This window comes from Crocuta crocuta, unplaced genomic scaffold (genome assembly GCF_008692635.1).
Source record: "Crocuta crocuta isolate KB4526 unplaced genomic scaffold, BGI_CrCroc_1.0 scaffold130, whole genome shotgun sequence".
In the NCBI taxonomy this organism is placed as follows: domain Eukaryota; kingdom Metazoa; phylum Chordata; class Mammalia; order Carnivora; family Hyaenidae; genus Crocuta; species Crocuta crocuta.
This window is the reverse complement of record NW_027527920.1, coordinates 17,145,804-17,167,424: the sequence shown is the minus strand read 5'-3', so window position 1 is coordinate 17,167,424 and position 21,621 is coordinate 17,145,804. Positions and strand designations below refer to the sequence as shown.

Below are 21,621 nucleotides of genomic sequence, written 5' to 3'. Positions count from 1 at the left end.
CTACTTTGTCTTTTGTACACCAAGGCGGTATGAGATAAATATGTAAGTAAATCAAAGAGAAAAAAAAAGACATTCATACTATATATATTACCCCACAAGTTAATTTCTCCTCTTGACATATATATATATATATATTCTAAATATATCATTGATATATTTAGAAACCAGTTTAGATTGTTGTTCCCCCTAATTTCATGAGCCATGTTGACACAGTCAGATATGCTAACATTTTTCAGCCACTGTTACATTTTTTTGTCTTATTTATTTTGTAAAAGGTATAGTTCCTGGTCCCTGGTTTTATCCAAATGAGAGAATGAAGCAAGCATTTCAATGCTGAAAATAAGGTACGATTTTACTTAGTAAAAAGAAAAGGCAGAATTCTTACCCCATCTCCAGTTTTGTGAAAATCAAGATTGGGCAGTGTTGGCATATGAACAAAGGCTTTTTTCCTTAGTCCACTGTAGCAATATGTAACAAACAGTTAAGGTCTAAAGCACTAAATTAAATGAACTGCTTATATAATTAGCATTTGAGAAGTAACCATACATGACAATAAAATCAATAAGAGATAACATCTACTTTCAGAATTCTTCAGTAAGAGCAACCTTAATATTATAAATTCAGGACGCTTTCACTCTTTTCACACTGGAATAGTCTGCGGAATGTTACTGTCTTAAATGAAACAAAATGATTCTCATCTGTTCTAAGTTTTATGAATAAATGTTCCTAATAAGCTGTGCCAACCACCGGCAACAAACAGGTCAGAAGGAAAGGAATATCCAGATGGAAAGCTGGCACAGCACAGGGAAACTTTAGCCCAGGGCACTGGGACAAAAACAACTCTTAAAGAGTGTCACAAGGGCTTTAACCTTTTCAGTTCTTTTTCCACTGAAACATACAGGATTATCACCTGCAACATGCCAAAGGCCCAGCAAGACATTTTTGTTTGTATGCAGGGAACAAGGATGGATCGTGCAACAAGGGGCGAGAGAACACCTGGAACAGCACTTCCCTTCCCGCCTTCTCCACAGGAGCGAGCCTCTGTGCTTTGAAAAAGGCCAAGGGCTAAGTAATGAGAAATACTGTTTTTCTAATACAGAGACCCTCTATTTTACAATCTTCTTCTAAGAGAAGGAAGGACTTTATTAAATTCTTAATCTTCATTTCTTTCTGTTTGCTACTAAGTGTTTTTCTGTCACAAGAGGGACCTTTCCTATGCTCTGGCTTTAATTTTAACATGGCCTTAAATGGTTGGCTGAAAAATACTTTAAAGAGAATATAATCTTCCAGTACAAGCTCCACAAAAATTTTTCTTGCATGTTGCATATTTTGCCAAGGAGATCCCTACGTTTCTAAATTACAGGAAGAAGAGAGCTAACATCTTTCTCCACTTTTATTGATATGACTTACTACTGCTGCACTGTGGCATGTCTCAGTTAATTATTACTGTTAAAGAAAAGGAGATCAGACCAGTAAGAACATGAGAGTGAACAAGGTGAAATCTATCATACTCTTAAAACCACTATTTGTTATGTCTCTTGCAGTTTTGATATATAGCCAGGAAAATAATGTTTGCAATTATTCTACTAAGAACTTTAGAGTTGTTTATATCTGTTGACTTACATTTATTTCTAAATATAGTTGCTAGTTGAACTACAACAGCAGATGTTCAGTTATAAGTGATTACTAAAGAGATTACTAAAACCATTCTGGTAAAGGATATTTAGATTTGCCTCTTGTGCCCAGACGACGTGCCTTCATGTTTGGAAAGACATTTTTCATGATCTTTCCAAAATCAGCAGCACTTAAAGGATGGTAACCAAGATTGTCACAATAGCTCCTGCAAAAGAAAGAAGGACCGGTTTAGAGCAAAAGAACTCAGAATACATGGGACAGTGCTATTTCAATACAATTTGACCACTCTGACAAAATTAAAAACCACATCTTCAATCATGTGAATGATATTCACCACAATATTCACTGATTCTAATAATTTGGAGATAACTCAGATTTAGTTAGCTTGTTTCATCCTCAGGGTACCAATGCTTTCAACAGCATTCAAAAAACTTGCAGTAAGAGATACTGGTGGTACAAAGTTTTCCAACTACAATCCAACCCTGAATTCTGAAATGAGCATATCCAGCTCAACCAGTAGGGCTGAACATTTCCACATATGTATCAAGTTAATATATATGGAGATAACTCCCAATATATACATTATGTAAGTCAGACATCAGAAACAAAATTATACGGTTTAAAATAGAAACATGATATATATTAAAAGGGACTTTAGGCATCATCTATACCAACACTCTTATTTTACTGATAAGGGAAAAAAATGAAGGCACAGAGAGATTCCAAAGGTCCAGTGTTCTCTCTTCACCCCCACCACTTTTATTATTGCCAGGAAAAAGCACTTTGTAAGGCAGTAACTTCAAGTGGGAACAAGGAAACAAGCCAAGTCTTAACTACTACTGGAATCAGGTATTCTGTTTTTCTTTGGACATGCCAGTCATAGGTACAAAACCAATCCCTCCTCCACCAGTTCAGCAGCAGGTCAAGGCCACATCCTGTCCTGGCTACCGAGGCCTTCCTCATTACTGTTGGCCTTGGAGAGAACCATTACCTGAGAAACACCAAAGAGGAAGTCAGAGGAATTCTGAAGTAATCCAATCAAATTTCCCCACCTCACCCCTCATTTCATTATCGACCAGAGCAGTTTCTTGATGAAGTCATGCAGCACAGAGCCAAAAAGAGATTTAGGAAGAAGAAACAAAGGAAAACAACTGAAGGACTGTGAACAGGGTATAATGTTAACTGGGACTTCAGTTCTTTAAACTGCTGAATATACTGGCAACATTCCTAAAGTGACCTGAATTCAAGACGTCAAAGTGGCAGAAACTTAGGAGGAGGTAGGGAGCTCTGGCAGCCTTAACAGACTAGGAGCAGGTATGGAGACATGGTATTGCTCTTGATTGTGCCTTTCCTATACCAACACCAAACACATTCCCCACAGTGTTGATGAGGAGGGAGAAGGGAAAGAAGCTAACATGTACTGAGAATTTCCCTTAACAGGAAGTATTAGATATAATGTTATATTTAACTTGAGACTACATGTTACACTCTGAATGGTTCAGCGGTCAAGGTTTAAGGTACAAAGTGAAGAGATGACTATTTTCGGGTGCTGACAACTTAAATGAATTGCATCAAATCATAACTATTTCAGTAGCAAGTTAAATCAGTCATTTTAATGGTTTAAGTCAGCACAGAAAGAAAATGTAAATGAGGTTCTTTTGCATCTCAGGGACTTGTTACTTTCCTTATTCTTAAAGTCCCAGCTGAAATGTTATTTCAAAAGTGTCTCTAACAACTACCTAATCTAAAGCAGTGTTCTCCTGTGACACCCTCACCGTTACTGCCTAAGAGTGTGCTCTGTTTCTTTCTTTTCATGACTTATAACAATTATGTAACAGCTGATTTACTTGTCGTTTGTCTCATTAAGGGCTGTATGTTCAACCAAGGCAGTGACCATATCTATCTGGTTCACTCTGTATTGTCAGCATTAAGAAGATTTAGGAAGCCCCATTAAGTCTTAATATGACATTAAGTACATCACACTTAAAACAAGAAACCTTAAAGAAACACATAAAAAGGCAATAAAGAAATCACTGCCCACTAGGCTCCTATAACAGCACTGGCATATGTAAAGGCCTAAAAGAACTGACACCAAATAAAGAAAAGCAGGGTAATGAGTCTAATAAGAGATGTAACATATCCACTCCATTCTCCCTCTAGGACTTAGGTTTTAATGTCTTTTTCATTATGTTAGTATACCAAATTTTTGCTTTGGTGGAAGGGATGTGTGAAAGGTTGGCAAAATTAAGTTATCAAGATGATCAATGCAAAATTTGCTTGTCAAATCCTGAGTGTGACTTCAGAATGTGACCACCCCATTTCATGTTTTTTTATCCTTATTTATTTCATTAAAAGAGAGGAATTTCCCTTTTAGAAGATTGATTTTTTTTTTTTACAACGACCTGATCTTTAGTATACTCTTTAGTGGATAAATAATAAAACAGTACCTTGTAGACATAAACAGCTCAAATTAATCCTCCTGAATCAAATACTAGATAATGTTACGAATAAAACTGCTAATGATTAAAAATTCTACATGTTGATATCTTATACATCAAAGAGAACACAAAGAGTCCCAATTGAAAGCAACCATACTGGGAATAGGTCCTCAATTTCTTTAATTTTATGAAATCTCAGAACTGGCAATGAATTCAGAAGCTGTATGGTTCAATTTCCTGCTGGATGTGAAAATGGCCATACTTGTACATCAGTGTGAACATTTCCCCTGATGGAGAGGACTCTATACTGTGAGGTGGCCTATTCAATTTTAAATGGTTCTAATTTTCAAAGAAAAAGAATTTCATTACTAGAGCCCATTCTCCACTGGGAAGATATATTCAATGATTTCACTTTAATCTGAGTAAATATTATTAGGTTACCTATTCATAATTTTGAAACCAGTAGTTATGTAACAAGCTATATGTTATTCTAGCCCATGTGGAGATTTTGGTTAGTTTCCATCTGGTTTTCCTGGTTCATAATTTTAATTGCAGGTTGATCAAGCAAGATATGGGGTCAGTTAACATTTAACTCAGTGTCAGATTATATTTACCCAAGACTTAAAAAATGAGAAAGAACAATGTTCTGTTCATAGGATAACACTGTAATACCATTCTTAAAATGAGATTTTTTGAGGGTCTCATTCTTTTTTTAAAATACGCTTTCTAGACTTTGAAATTAACTCTAACATTCAACAAAATCATCAGCACATCATTCAAAATCCTTGGTAGCAACTCAATCTTTAATGTTTATTCATACCATTTATAAATTAACTATATAAGTTAAACTTTGCTTAAAGGTACAAAAGTATGAAAAAAAGTCATAAAAAACTAGTGGCAAAAATACAGCCTCAGGATACCTTATCATTCTGGACATTTTTTGAGTGATCTGTACGCATTACATTATTTAATTCTCCCATTAACCTAGAGGCAGGCATTTTTTCTTTCCCCAGCAGAGTTGTTTTTATAGTCTAGTAAGAAACTAAGTTTCCAAACCATTATACAGAAACTCCTGTTTTCTTATAGATGTAAAAGAAAATGGTCTTAGCATAATTTATATGAAAACATGTATATATATTTCACTATATGTAAAATATATTTTATTTTACATCACTACATGTAAAATATAGCATTATTTATAGTGCTAGAATTCAATAAATGTCAATTGATGAGGATGGTGTACAGCAGTCTTTAAAACACACTTAGGCTGTCTCACTGCAATAGCACATTACTACCTATCATAAAGTGGGATGCAAAAAGGTCATCCTACACTACCAGGTAGAAAATCAAGAGAGACGGCATTAGATGTGTATAAAATGTTATAACATATAATTACTTTATTTATTTATAAGAAGATACATTTACTTTGCATAGCAAAAATTCTCACTGGCATATGCTCAGCCATGAACTGCTACAGTGAACTGCTACAATTCGTGGCATACTACTGTCTTCATGCATGATTTCAAGATCCATACTTAAAAAATTTTTTTTTAATATTTGCTTTTGAGAGAGCGCGCGTGCAAGCAAGCAGGGAAGGGGCAGAGAGAAAGGGAGACATAGAATCTGCAGCAGGTTCCACGCTCTGAGCTGTCAGTACAGAGCCGGATATGGGACTCAAAGTCACGAACTATGAGATCATGACCTGAGCCAAAGTCAGACGCTTAACCAACTGAGCCACCCAGGTGCCCCTTGATCCATTCTTTTTGTTTTGAAACCTTTTGGTCCCCTTCACCCATTTCTCCCACCCTCCTGAACCCCTGCCTTTGGCAATCACCAGTCAGTTTTCTGAACGTACAAACTTTTTCTTTTCTTTTTAACTTTTTAAGGTTCCACATATAAGAGAGATCATATGGTATTTTTCTTTATCTTCACTTAGCATAATGCCCATAACATCCATCCATATTGCCTGAACTGGCAAGGTTTCACTTGTTTCTTTAATAGATAATATTCTTGTGTGTGTATACCACAATTTCTTCATCCATTCATCGATGGACACTTAGGCTGTTTTCATATCTTGGCTACTGCAAATAGTGTTGTGATGAACATGGGGGTACATATATCCTTTTGAATTCATTTCTGGATAAGTGCCCAGAACTGCTAGATCATATGGTAGTTCTTTTTCTAACATTTTGAGGACTGTCCTTATTGTTTTCCATACTGAGGACTCTGCATCAATTTACATTACCATCAACAGCGTACTAAGAATTCTCTCCTTTCCTACTACCTCGCCAACACTTGTTTTCTTATCCTTTTAAGAAAAGTAACTCTACCAGGTGGGAGGTGATACCTCATTATGGTTTTAATTTGCATTTCCCTGATGATTAATGATATTGAACAACTTTTCATCTACCTGTTGGCCACCTGCAGTCTTTGGAAAAATGTCTGTTTAGATCTTCTACCTGTTTTTTTAATCAGTTTGCCTTTTGCTATTGAGTTGTATGAGTTCTATATTTTGGATATTTCCCCCCTTATAAGATATATAGTTTACAAATATTTTCTCACATTCAGTAGGTTGCTCTTGCATTTTGCTGAGTTTCCTTTATTTTAGTTTGATGTAGTCTTGTTTATTTTTCCTTTTGTTGCTTTTACTTAAGGTGTCAGATTTTTAAAACATCATCACCAAGACCAGTATTTTCTTTTAGAAGTTTCATGGTTTCAGGTCTTATGTTCTGTCCATGTGTCTGTCTTTAAGGCAATACCATAGTGTCTTGACTAGTATACTTTTTTTTTTTATTTTTTTTTAATGTTTTATTTATTTCTAGGAGAGAGAGAGACAGCTTGAGCAGGGGAGGGTCAGAGAGAGAGGGAGTCACAGACTGAAACAGGCTCCAGGCTCTGAGCTGGCAGTCAGCACAGAGCCCGACGCGGGGCTCGAACCCACAAACCGCGAGATCATGACCTAAGCGAAAGTCGGACGCTTAACCGACTAAGCCACCCAGGCGCCCCTTGACTACTATACTTTTAACAGAGTTTGAAATCAGGGAGTGTGATGCCCTCAGCTTTGTTCTGTCTCAAGACTATTTTGGCTATTTAGGGCCTTTTGTAGTTCCATATAAATTTTAGGATTCTTTGTTCTATTTCTGTGAAAAATGCTATTGGACATTTTCTTAAAATATAGTCTATTGTCTAGTTGGTTTCCATATAACACCCAGTGCTCATCCCAACACGTGCCCCTCATCCATGCCCATCACTCATTTTTCCCTCTCCCCAACTCCCCATCAACCCTCAGTTTGTTCTCAGTGTTTTAAGAGTCTCTTATGGTTTGCCTCCCTCCCTCTCCTTAACTATTTTCCCCCCTCCCCTACCCTCCAGTCTTCTGTTAAGTTTCTCCTGTTCCACATATGAGTGAAAACATATGATATCTGTCTTTCACTGCCTGACTTATTTCACTTAGCATAATACCCTCAAGTTCCATCATGCCATTGGAAATTTAATAGGGATTGCATTGAAAATTGAAGATTGCTCTGGGTAGTACAGACGTTTTAACAATATTATTTCTTCCAATCCATGAGCATGGAATATCTTTCTTTTTGTGTCTTCAGTTTTTTCCTTATGTTTTGTAGTTCACAGTACACAGCTCTTTTATCTCCTTAGCAAAGTTTATTCCTAGGTATTTATTCTTTCTGATGCAATTATGAATAGGATTGTTTTCTTAACTTCTTTCTGATAGTTCATTATTAGTGTATAGAAACACAACAGATTTTTGTGTATTGATTTTGTATCCTGCAACATTACTGAATTCATTCTTAGTTCTAACAGCTCACTGACAGCGTCTTTAGGGTTTTATACAGTGAGGTGATATTCTATCACATCATCTACAAACTGTTTTACTTCTTCTTTTCCAAATGGGATGTTTTAAATTTCTTTTTCTTGCCTAATTGCTGTAGGACTTCCAATGAAAAGGACCAAGAGTAGGCAATCACATCATGTTCCTGATCTTACAGGAAAAGCTTCCAGCTTTTCACTGTTGAGTGTGACGATAGCTGTGGGCTTGTTAAATATGGCCTTTATTACTCCCTCTATACCCACTTTGTTGGGTTTTTTTTTTTTTTATCATGAATGGATGTTGAATTCTGTCAAATGATTATTCTGTATTTACTGAGTTAATCATAGGATTATCTCTCAATTTATTGTGGCATATCACATGTTGATTGATTTGCAGATACTGTATCATCTTTGCATCCCTGAAATAAATTACTGATAGATATGTACTTACTGCCATCTTGCTAACTGTTTTCTGTTTTTGTAGTTGTTCTTTTCTTCTTCCCTCACCTTTCTTTAGTGGTATGGTTATACTGCTTTCTCTTGATCATATAAGCATTTATTATAGGTTTTTGCTTTGTGGTTACCAGAAGGCTTACATATAACAGCTTATATCTACAATAGTCTAAGTTTATCACAACTTCAGTTTCATCACATTTTAAAACTCAGTATTTTTACTCTCCCCTTCCACATTATATGTTTCTAAGTTCATCTTTTTGTCTTCTGTATTCTTTACTAATTATTATAATCAGTTATTTTTTACTACTTTTGTCTTCTAAACTTCACTAGTGATTATTCCACTACTTTTACTACATTATTTACTTTTGCAGTGAGATTTACTCTTTCGTACATTTTCTTGTTATTAGTTTGTATTTTTTCAGCTTAAGGAAGTCCCTTTAATATTTCTCATAAGGCCGATTCAGTGGTGATAAAGTCCTGTATCTTTTGTTTCCCTGGAAATCTCTTTATCTTTCCTTCAAGTCTCAACAATAATTCTGCCAGGTAGACTATTCTTGGTTGGAAAATTTTTTTCTATCAGCACATTGAATATATCCTGCCACTCTCTTCTAGCCTCCAGATTCTCTGCTGATGAATCTGATGACAGTCTTATGGTGGTTCCCCTGTACATAACACGTTGCTTTTGCTTGCTGCTTTAAAAATTCTGTCTTTAAATGTTTTAACTATAATGTATCTTGAGGTGGGTCTCTGAGTTCATGTTAATTTGAACTCTCTAGGCTTCATTGATCTGGGTGTTTCCTCCGGATATTAGGAAGGTTTTCAGCCATTATGTCTTATTTGAAGAAAAAGTCATGTCTCAGATCACTAGTTTAGGAATCTTGAGACACAAACCCTGTTTGTTTTCAAACTTAGATATTTTGGAGCTCATCTCCCAGGTTTAAGTCTTAAAAGTTAGGGTGCCCAATGTGGTACTCAAACCCTTTACTCCTCAAAGAAGAATTCTGGGTTTTGAATTCCCTCCTGATTATAGGTTGCCTGAGAGTTGAGTTTATGGTAAGACTCTGTTCCAGCCTCTTCTACCTGCTTTGATGTGGTTTTCTTCTCATTTGCCCGATGTGTAGTCATCACTCAGCCAGTCTTTTGTTTTCTTAGGAGGAAAGTTTTTCATATGTAGCTGTAGACTCAGTGTGCCTGCGGGATGAGGGGAGTTCAGGATTTTCCTGTATCACTACCATGTATCATTTTCCTTAGTTATTTTTATTATACACATTTTAGAGATGAGGAACTTCTAAAGAGAGGTGAATCTGGAAAGAATTTAGTTACCCAGCTGATCTTACAGATGAGAAATACTGTTAATTAGTAACTATACGTAGAATGAATGCTTGGAAGGCAACCAAAGTTATGTCATTGATTTTTTTTCCAACATTTATACAGAGAAGTATTATTTTTTACTTTTGTTTTAAAAGTTATCTCTACATTGAATGTGGGGCTCAAACTCACAATCCCAAGATCAAGAGTTACAGGCTCTAGAGACTGAGCCAGCCAGATACGTCCAAAGAGAAGAATTTATTAAAAAATTATAAATTTTTTCCTAAAAGCCCTTTCTCTTAACAAGATATACACTATTATTTTGGCAAGGCTTAACATTCATGTATTACAGATGATAACAAAAGGCAGAGGAATTTATAGAGGTCCCAAATACATGGTAGAATTATATTGCCTTAAAAGTATTAATCACACAATATATTTGCCTGGTAATCTGGAAGACAAATGAGGTAAACGTAATATGGTCAAACATCTAATTAGCTTGAGCCTTTGAAAAGCGGAACAGTTGTTAAAATTCTCTAATATTTTTAAGGTACAATTAGCTCCTGGAGAGAAATTAGTTTCTGGAGAGAAAACTCTTTGAAAGTGCCTAAACTTGACCATAAACAGATTTGATTTTTCTTAGTGTTCCATAGTCTAGACAGAACAGTACTACATAGCTAAGTCTGAGGCTCAAGTGAAGTCCACTGGGCTCTGCATTTGGCAAGAACACTTGAAGAGCAGGGCAGAAGTGCACAGTGCAAGGGTCTGGTGCCCCCGAGGACAGCAGAGCTGGAGAAGGACTGCGTAAGACTGTTGGGTTAGTTACGATGTCTTCTAATCTACACCCTGGAGAGAATTTAGAGTTGTTAGTAGCACTAGTAAGCCAAGTTTAGACTAAGATAAATGATCACTTTTGAAATTCAGGTAACCTTATTTTTGTGGTAAATAACCACATAATGAACAATAAAGCTAAAAGTTTACTTTGAAGTCAACAAAGTTAACTTTAAGAAGAGTTAAATTATAGTGTATATAAAAAGCAAATAATCATGTAGGACTTTATTATTAACCAGGTCTTGCTTTCCAACTTGCCTTTCCTTTTTCATGGGCTTATTACCCATGATTTTAGACAATAACCCCAAGAAAAAAAGAAATTCATATCCTTAACTATTTAATCATAGTAAAAAAGGAAATACGTCCTTTATTATTTCTTAAGAAAGGCTTGATTTCTCATTGTTGTCTATGAAGGAGCCATTTAAAAATAACTATTTTTTTGGTCAATTTGTATTGTATTTTTTTAAAAAATAAAGACTATAAATAAATATAAAAGTAACAAATGTATACTCATACATATACACATATACTGGTAACATTCTGTATGCATTGCTCTTTTGGTACCCTTATTTTTATTTTTGAATTGTCTCAGTTCTTTGTTTTAAATTAACCTAACATAAAATGTTCAGATTATACAAATATAGATAGTAACTGCCTACAGTTTAAGAATGAACAAAAACAGATGCATGTAGCACCTGGGTGGCTCAGGCCACTTAAGCAACCAACCCTTGATTTCACCTCAGGTCATGATCTCACAATTCATGAAATCAAACCCCACATCCAGCTCACGCTGACAATGCAGAACCTGCTTGGGATTCTCTTCCCCTCTCTCTGCCCCTCTCCTGCTCACACACACATTCTCTCTCTCTCTCTCTCTCTCTGACTGTCTCCCAAATAAACTTTAAAAAACAAACAAAACACTGAAGTAATGGGCCTTGACCCAATGAATTGCTGATAAACCATCTTTCTTCTCAAAATTTCCATCCAAATACAATTTTACTATACTAATAGTTCTTCAATAGTTTCAAACATTTCTGAAAATACTGTTAGTAAGAGGATAAATCTGGATGAGAACAAGGTTGTCTACCTTAAAAAAAAAACACACCAATAACCTCCAACATCATCTTGTATCATCATACCATTTTGTAGATGAGGAAACTAAGGAACAGAGAGGTAAAGATGATTTACAAGCTGCCTGCAACTACAAAACCCAGCATATGTCTAAATTAGGACTTAACTTAGATGTGGCTATTTTCAAAGTCTAATCTTTTTCTACTGTATAATTATGCCTTCCTCTGAAAAATAAAGGTTTTGGACTTCATTCTATAGCAAAGGGAAATATCAAATACAGTTGGAAGGAGTTCTTTTTATAGTTTACAGTTTTTATAGACTTTTAAAGAAAGTCTTTATAGAGGTTTTCATCTTTCCGGTGAACAGTTTTTATTTCTTATGATTAAAATGGTTATTTCACTTGCTGGTTCATTTCACTTAACTTTTCAATGAAGTGTGGCAGTTAGAACTGCAAATAACCTTTCTGGGCCTTTAACATTCATGGATTTCACCTTTATACTTTTGGTGACATCAAATAAAAGGGCCACTGAAACCTACTTCTCCATACAACAGTGGGAAAAACTGGCAAAGCTGGTCAGTAACAACTTTTCAGAACTCTGGAAATTAACCCAAAGCTTGCAGTAAACTAGAGAGCATTTATCCAAGAAAACTGGATGATTTTCAGTAAGAACTGCTTTGTATCATTTTAACTTGCCCTAATCTGATTCCCTCAAGATATAGCAGTAACCTTGAAAAGTAATGGCCCAACATTCCCAGTTCAGCGTAGTGATCACTTGAATAAACATAACACAGCTGGAGCTCGCTCAAAGCCACATCCCAAAGAACTGTTATTATTTGTCTTTAGTGGTGGATTCTGCGGATAATCCCACTTCTGGCTATATCTGATCTGTCTTGAAGCTTGTCCACTGTGAAAAGTTTTCTCCCTTGAGGGGATGGGAATGCTAGGGAGGGGAAACTGTTAAAAAGAATTGTAGGCATTTGTCTTAACTTTATGGCTGCCTAAAACAGTGGATAACAGCTGGGCAGACAACAGACTAACCAAAAAACTTAAAAGGAAAAACTGGTAAATAAGACATCCACAGGAGATTTTCAAAGCTCCACCATATACCTGAGAATCTAGAAGACCATGCACATACAAAAGGCTGTGTGCATCAAAAGACCCTAGAAGGCCCCAAGCTCTCACTTCTGGCTAAATCTGAGGCTCCACAAAAGCACGAAGTGGAGGATTAAAAAGGGCTGTCAATTGTTTGAGTGTTTATGGTATGATGCAACACATACACAGTCCTTTGGTAAAGACTGGGAAATTTATTGGTTAAAGTTGTTTAAAGAAATCTCTGTCCAATCAATAGCTGGCCACTAAAATAACTGAGGAGAGACTTCAATGGCGAGATAGAAACATCAGAATCCAACACTTGCAGATTGGTTCTACAGGAAATACTAAAGGGAGTCATTCAGGTTTAAATGAAACGACACCAAAGAGTAACTTGAATCCATAAGAAATAAAGAGCACCAGTAAAGGTAACTACAGAGTAAATATAAAATTCAGTTTAAATATATTTTTTCTTCTAAGTCCTTTATTCTCTTATCTGATCTAAAAGAAAGCTGCACAAAGCACCAAATAAATTTGTGTTGATGGGTATACAATGCATAAGATAAATGAGGGTGTGGGAGACAACAGATATATACAGGAGCAAAAGATTTTGCATACCTTTGAAATTAAACTGGTATTAATCCAAACTAGTTTTTTTTTTTTTTAATAAATTAAGGTGTTAACTACAATCTCCAGGATAACCACATATGAAAATAATTTAAAAATATATATAGTAAAAGAAACAACAAGGGAATAAAAATGATTCATTGTGTACTATCCATTTAATATGAAGTCAGTAATGGGGGAACTGAAGAACAAAAACAAATATAAAACATACAGGAAATAGCAAAAATGGCAAATGGAAATCCTATCTCATAAGCAATTACATTAAATGTAAATGAATTAAACTTTTCAATTAAAAGGCAAGAAGAGGCAAAATGGATTTAGAATAAAATATTATCAAACTATATGTTGTCTACATATTACATATATATTTTAAAGTCAAAGAAACAAATGAGTTAAAATTAAAAGGACAAAAAAGACACAGCATGCCAAAAGTAACCAAAAGAGAACTCAAGTGCCTATACTAATACCAGAGAAAAAACTTTTAGGACAAAAATTGTGACTAGTGACCAAGAAAGCCATTATTTCACAATAAAAGGGTTAATTCATCAAGAAGATATAACAATTAAAACTTATTATGCACCTAAAAACAGAGCTCCAAAACACATAAAACAAAAATAGACAGTACTGAAGGGAGAAATAGATTATTTCAACAATAATTTTAGATTTCAATACTCCACTTTCAACAAAGAATAGAACTAAGAAGAAATAACAAGAGAAATTAGAAAGTACTTTGAGATGAACAAAGATGAAGCAAAACATACTAAAACTTATGGGACACAGTGAAAGCAGTGCTTAGAGGGAAATTTATAGCTGTATATGCCTACGTTTAAAGAGAAGAAAGGTCTTAAATGAATGACCTAATCTTCCATGTTAAGAAATTAGAAAAGTAAGACGAAGCCAAACCTAAGGCAGGCACAAAGAGGGCACTGTAAAGATTAGAGTGGAAATAAATGAATAGATAGAAAATTGAAAGAAAAGAATTAACAAAACCCAAAGTTGATTCTTTGAAAAGATCAATAAATCTAATAAATCTTTAGCTAAACTAAGATTTAAGAAAAAAGACTCAAATAACTAAAATCTGGAATAAATGAGGAATATTACTACTAATTTTATAGGTATACCTTAGAGAAATAAAAGGTACTGTATGAGAATACTATGGAAAATTGTATGTCAACAGATAGGATAACCTACACAAAATAGAGAAATTCCTAAAAAGATATAAATTACCAAAATGGACTCAAAAAGAAATAAGACATAAAATGGACTATAAAAAGAGACTGAATTAGTAATTTAAGAAGTATCTACAAAGAAGAACCTAGGCCTAAATGGTCTCACACTAGTGAATTCTACCAAACATTTATATAATAGATTAATACCAACCCTTCATAAATTCTTTCATAAAAATAGAAGAGGGAAACTTCCAAAGTCGTTCATTCTGTAAGGCCAACATTACCCTGATTCCAAAACCAGACAAAGACATCACAAGAAAGAAAAATAAAGGCCTGTATGAATATAGATGCAAAAATCCTTAACAAAACACTAGCAAACTAAATCCTTCAGCATATATAGAACTATACACCATGACCAGGTGTGATCTCAGGATTCAACATACAAAAATTTATCAACTCAATATTGTATTAATTGCATAGGGGCAAATCTCGATATGATCATTTTAGCAGGTGCAGAAAAATCATTTGACTAACTTCAACATCCAACAATGTGATAACAGAATACAAGTTCCTCATCCTGATAAAAGTCATCTTTGGGGAAAATTGACTGCTAACATCATACTTAATGGTGAAACACTCATATCTTCCTCTTTCAAAGTGGGCAGAAGATTGAAGGATTTCTACTCTCACCATTTCTATTCAACACTGTACTAGAGATTCCAGCAAGGGGCATTAGGCAAGAAAATGGAATAAAAGCAAAATAAGAAAGAAAACAATACAGCGATCTCTATTCACAGATGACATTACATTATATATAGAAAATCCTAAGGAATGTACTAAAAAACTATCACAGAGCTAACAAACTAGTTCAGAAAGACTAAAGGATACAATATCAATATATAAAAATTATTATTTCTCTATGCTGGCAACAATCCAGAATGATATTTAAAAATCAACTCCATTCACAATATCATTAAAAATACCTTAGGAATAAACTTATTAAGAAGGGTAAGTTATATAAAAGCTACAAAACATCCTTGAAAAAAATTAAAGACTTAAGTAAATAGATATATATCACATATTCAAGGATTAAAAGAATATTGTTAAAGATGGCAATACTCCTGAAATGATCTATAGATGCACTGCAATCTTCATGAAAATTCCAACTGCTTTCCTTACAGACACTGACAAATTGATGCTAAAATTCACATGGAAATTCACAGGACCCAGAGGAATCAAAATAATCTGGAAAAGGAATAAATTTAGAAGACACACACTTTCCAATTTCAAAACTTACTATAAAATTAAACTAATCAAGACAGCACAAGACTAGCATAAAGAAAGATATGTAACAATGGAACAGAATTCAGAATATGGAAGTAAGCCCATACATATACGGTCAAATGATTTTCCACAATGATGCCAAAACCATTCAATGGGGGAAGAAATAGTCTTTTCAACAAATGATGCTGGGACAACTGGGTATCAATGAACAAAAGAATGAATTTGGGTAACTACTTCCTACTGTGTACAAATATAAACTTAAAATGCAGACCCAAAGGTATGAGCTAAAACTATAAAACACTTAGGAGGAAACAGTATAAATCTCCAGGACCTTTGATTAGGCAAAAGTTCTTTAGATATAATACTTAAAAGCACAAGCAACCAAAGAAAAAATAAATTGGATTTAATCAAAATTAAAAACTTTTGTTCCTCTGAGGACACTCAAAAAAAAATGAAGACACTCACAGATGGGAGAAATATTTGCCAATCATAATATATCCAACAAGGTTCTAGGATCCAAAACATATAAAGAAAATATAACTAAATAATAAAGAACAGTAACAATTAAAAATGGGAAAAGAATTAATATTTCTCAAAAGAAAATATACAAAAGCCCAATAAATACATGAAAAGATGTTCATCATCATCAGTCACCAGGAAAACACAAATCAAAAGTATGAGCGATTACTTCACATGTACTAGAATGGCTATAATAAAGAAATATGGACAAGTGTTGGCAACAATGTGGAGAAATGCAACCACCATATGCTGTTGGTGGGAATGTAAAATGGTACTGCCCTTGTTCCAGAACAGTTTGGTAATTCTTCAAAAACTTAAAACACAAAAATAACACGATTCAGCAATTTTACTCTTAGTATACGCCCCTGACAACAGAAAACCCATGCCCATACAAAAACTTAGAGAACTCATAAGCAGCAAAACTTCACAGCAGTATTATTTAGAATACCAAAAAGTGAAACATCTCAAATGTTCATCACTGATGAATGGGTAAAGAAAATGTGGTATATTCACACAATGGAATGACATATAATACAATATAGATAAGCTTTGAAACCATTATGTTAAGTGAAAGAAGCCAGACAGGAAAGGCCACATAAACCTATGATCTCATTTATATGAAACGTCAGCATGGGTAAAATCATACAGCCAGAAAGTAGATTATTGTTGCTATATCCTGGGAGGAAGAAAGAATGGATAATGACTACTAATGGATAAAGAATTTGGGGAAAGAACAAAAATATTCTGGCATTACTGGTGGATGATGCATGACTTTATAAGTATGCTATAAACCACTGAATTGTGCAATTTTAAAACAGTGAATTTTATAATTTGATTTATATCTCAAAAGATAAAATCTAAAAAGCAAAACAAAAATTTATAGTTTTGTCCATCTGTGAATAATTTTCTCATCTATGACATGCAGTAAATTGAAATTTTTTTTTACTGCTACATAAATCTGAATCCTATGCTTTAAGAAGTGGTAGTGACTCATTTGCTGGGACATGAGCTGGCTATTTGCATCTCAGTAAGGCTTCACTGTTCTCAAATCATTAAGACACATGCAGTCTCTGAAAATGACAAAAAAAGTTTTTTTCTATGTTAAAAATAGCTCCAAACCTGAGAATAGATGGATTGTAGAACTGTTAATTTTCTTAGATGTGATAAAAGTATTATGTTTACAAGTTATTGTCCTTATACCCGTAAGTCTATCCACAACTTTCTTTCACATGGTATAGGAAAAAAACTATTCAAACCAGGTGGAGAATACCTGGATATTCTTATGTTATTCTTTCAACTTTTGTTATGTTTGAAAATATTTATAATAGGATGTTGGAGAAATTGTCCTGAAAACAAAGCTATTCTTCAAAGTAGGTGATGATGGTAATGAATAGAAAATGAAGACAACTAAAAGAGTAATGATATTCCCCAAACTAGGAATCTGTTAAGGTTGTGTAGTGTCTGCTTGGCAAAGTTCAGGCTGCATCACCTGGCAAAACCATTGTTTTGGAAAAGAGGAATGTTAGCATGTTAGTTTTGTGTTTTTTTTTTTTCTTTTTTAAACGTTTTTTCATTTTTTTGAGAGACAGAGAGAGAGAGAGTGAGAAGGGGAGGGGCAGAAGGAGACACACACACAGAATCTGAAGCAGACTCCAGGCTTTGAGCTGTCAGCACAGAGCCCAATGTGGGGCTTGAACTCATGAACCATGAGATCATGACCTGAGCAAAAGTCAGACGTTTAACAGACTGAGCCACCCAGGCGCCACTCACTGACTTAAATTATTAAAGAACTTAATAATCTCTGCCCAAAAAAAGTTGGGTGAAGACAGAATGCAGTGAGCTGCAAAGTAAATAAGAAGAGGTGAGAAAGACATCATTACTGTAGGGCCCCTGTCTACTGACAGAACTATCTCAGAGATCTAAAAGTTACGCAGCCTTAGGGTGAATATACTGAAAAAGTTGGGTGAAGACAGAATGCAGTGAGCTGCAAAGTAAATAAGAAGAGGTGAGAAAGACATCATTACTGTAGGGCCCCTGTCTACTGACAGAACTATCTCAGAGATCTAAAAGTTATGCAGCCTTAGGCTGAATACACTGACAAAGTGTCTACTAGGTGCTAGGTTATGATGGGAAGTTAAGATCAGTCTGAAAGACAAAAAAATATGCTGTGTTGCATTACCAAAATGCCAAAATAAATAAAAAAGGATCTGTCCAAATATGCTAGAAAGATCACATGCTTTAAAAAAGAAAATTGTTGAGGAACCTGGGTGGTTCAGTTGGTTGGGTGTCTGACTTATGCTCATGATCCCACGGTTCATGAGTCTCAGCCCCGTGTCGGGCTCTATGCTTATAGCTCAGAGCCTGGTGCCTGCTTTGGATTCTGTGTCTCCCTCTCTCTCTGCCCCTCCCATGCTTGTGCTCTCTCTTTCTCTCTCTCTAAGTGAAATAAGCTAGCACAGAAGGACAAATACTGTATGGTTCCACTTATATGAGGTTCCTAAACTTGTCAAATTCATAAGAGATAGAGGTAGATAGAATGGATGTTTCCAGGGGCTGAAGGAAAAGAGAATGTGGGTACAGAGTTTCAATTCTGAAAGAAAAGAGTTCTGTGGAGATAGGTGGTGGTGTGCTAACACAATAATGTTAACGTACTTAATGCTACTGAACTACACCCTTAAAAATGGTTAAGACGGCAAATTTTATGTATTTTACCACATATAAAAACAACAGAAAATATTGTGATTTTATTGTAAGAAAGGCTTAGGGACTCCTGGGTGGCTAAGTTGGTTAAGTGTCTGACTTCGGCTCAGGTCATGATCTCACAGTTTGTGAATTCGAGCCCCACATTGGGCTTTGTGCTGATAGCTCAGGGCCTGGAGCTTGCTTCAGATTCTGTCTGTCTCTCTCTCTCTCTGCTTCTCCCCCACTCTGACCTCTCTCTCTCAAAAATAAATAAACATTAAAAATTTTTTTTAAAAAGGCTCAGTGCAAGGTTTAAAAATAATATCTTGTCTATTTGGGAAGAGGAACACTGTATTTAAATGACAATTTAGAAAATTTGCAGAATATGACAGGATGACTAACTTTATTGATTGAATGACTGACTTTATATAACTAACATAAAACAGTGATTTTCAACCTTTTTTCTCCCTTCCTTCCTTAATGCATCTGAATTCTAAGTCACTTACATCTCCTATCTGCCACAGTAGCTCATTTCAGATGGCAACAAGTAAAACTAGGTTAATTAGACTTAGAGGTAGCAGAGTGGGGATTTAGAGGAGCCTGGGTTCCCTGCTATCACAGAACTGCCAAAAGGAAAACTGAATTCTGCCTCCTTTTGAAAACTACTGTTATTGGATGTTCTGTTATATACAAATGAACTTAATCCTTACTGAATAAGTCTCCAAAAAAAATCTATTCTTACTTCCTGCCCCCCCCCCCAACTTCCAACTACTTTTTCTTTCTCCATCTCTTAAAAAAACAGTTTTTACTCAAGATTCTTACTGACCACCTATTTACCTTTCAGGGCATTATAATCAGGCTTCATTCCCCAATACAATACGGAAACTGCTCTGGCAATACATCCCAGTGGGCTATTAACGGATATATAACATGGACTTTTTGGTTGTCTTCCTTTTACTTGAGCTGTCTGAGGCACAGGAAACTAAGTAAACTCCTCAAAATAATCTCTTTTCTTAGATTATATTATGCTTTTTGGGGCAAATATTGTTAAAATGTCAATACTACCCAAAGAATTCTAAACATTGAATGCAATCTCTATCAAAATAACACCAGCATTCTTCGCAGAGCTAGAATAAATAATCCTAAAATTTGTATGGAACCAGAAAAGACCCCAAATAGCCAAAGCAATCTTGAAAAAGAAAACCAAAGCAGGAGGCATCACAATCCCAGGCTTCAAGCTGTATTACAAAGCTGTAATCATCAAGACAGTATGGTACTGGATCAAGAACAGACACTCCGATCAAGGGAACAGAACAGAGAACCCAGAAATGGACCCACCAAACATAGGGCCAACTCATCTCTAACAAAGCAAGAAAGAATATTCAATGGAATAAAGACAGTCTTTTCAGCAAGTGGTGCTGGGAAAACTGGACAGCGACATACAGAAAAATGAACCTGGACCACTTTCTTATACAATACACAAAAATAAGCTCAAAATGGATGAAAGACCTAAATGTACGACAGGAAGCCATCAAAATCCTCAAGGACAAAGCAGGCAAAAACCTCTTTGACCTTGGCTGCAGCAACTTCTTACTTAACATGTCTCCAGAGGCAAGGGAAACAAAAGCAAAAATGAACTATTGGGACCTCATCAAAATAAAAAGGTTCCGCACAGCGAAGGAAACTATCAGGAAAACTAAAAGGCAACTGACAGAATGGGAGAAGAAATTTACAAACAACATATTAGATAAAGGATTAATATCCAAAAGTCTATAAGGAACGTATGAAACTCACCCAAAAAAACAAATAATCCAGTGAAGAAATGGGGCTAAAAACATGAACAGGCACTTCCCCAAAGAAGACATCCAAATGGCCAACAAACACATGAAAAAATGCTCAATGTCATTCATCATCAGGGAAATACAAATCAAAACCACAATGAGATACCACCTCACACCTGTCAGAATGGCTAACATTAACAACTCGGGAAACAAAAAATGTTGGTGAGGATATGGTGAAAGAGGAACGCTTTTGCACTGCTGGTAGGAATGCAAACTTATGCAGCCACTCTAGAAAACAGGATGCAGGTTCCTTAAAAAATTAAAAATGGAACTACCCTATGACCCAGAAACTACACTACTAGGTATTTATCCAAGTATGCTATTTCAAAGGGACACATGCACCCCAATGCTTATAGCAGCACTATCAACAATAGCCAAAGTATGGAAAGAGCCCAAATGTCTATCGATGGATGAATGGATAAAGTGGTGTATATACATATAATGGAATATTACTCGGCAATCAAAAAGAATGGAATCTTGCCATTTTTAACTACGTGGTTGGAACTAGAGGTTATTATGCTAAGCGAAATTAAAGACAAATATCATATGACTTCATTCATATGAGGACTTTAAGATACAAAACAGATGAACATAAGGGAAGGGAAGCAAAAATAAATAGACAAACAGGGAGGGGGACAAAAACATAAGAGACTCTTAAATATGGAGAACTAACAGAGGGTTGCTGCAGGAGTTGTGGGAGTGGGAATGGGCTAAATGGGTAAGGGGCATTAAGGAATGTACTCTTGAAATCATTGTTGCACTATAAGCTAACTTGGATATAAATTAAAAAAATAAATTAAATAAAAATTAAACAAACAAAAAAAACTTCTATGAAATAGGCCACA

The 21,621-nt window shown here is 35.2% G+C and overlaps 1 protein-coding gene across 1 annotated transcript in view; it reads right to left on the bottom strand.

Moving 5' to 3' along the window:
* Positions 1-21,621, bottom strand: part of RFX7 (regulatory factor X7) — a 121,008-nt gene that overhangs the window by 10,801 nt on the left and 88,586 nt on the right. Inside the window, 2 exon segments of the mRNA XM_077748165.1 lie at positions 386-470; positions 1,724-1,840. Coding sequence (XP_077604291.1) covers positions 386-470; positions 1,724-1,840 — 202 coding nt within the window.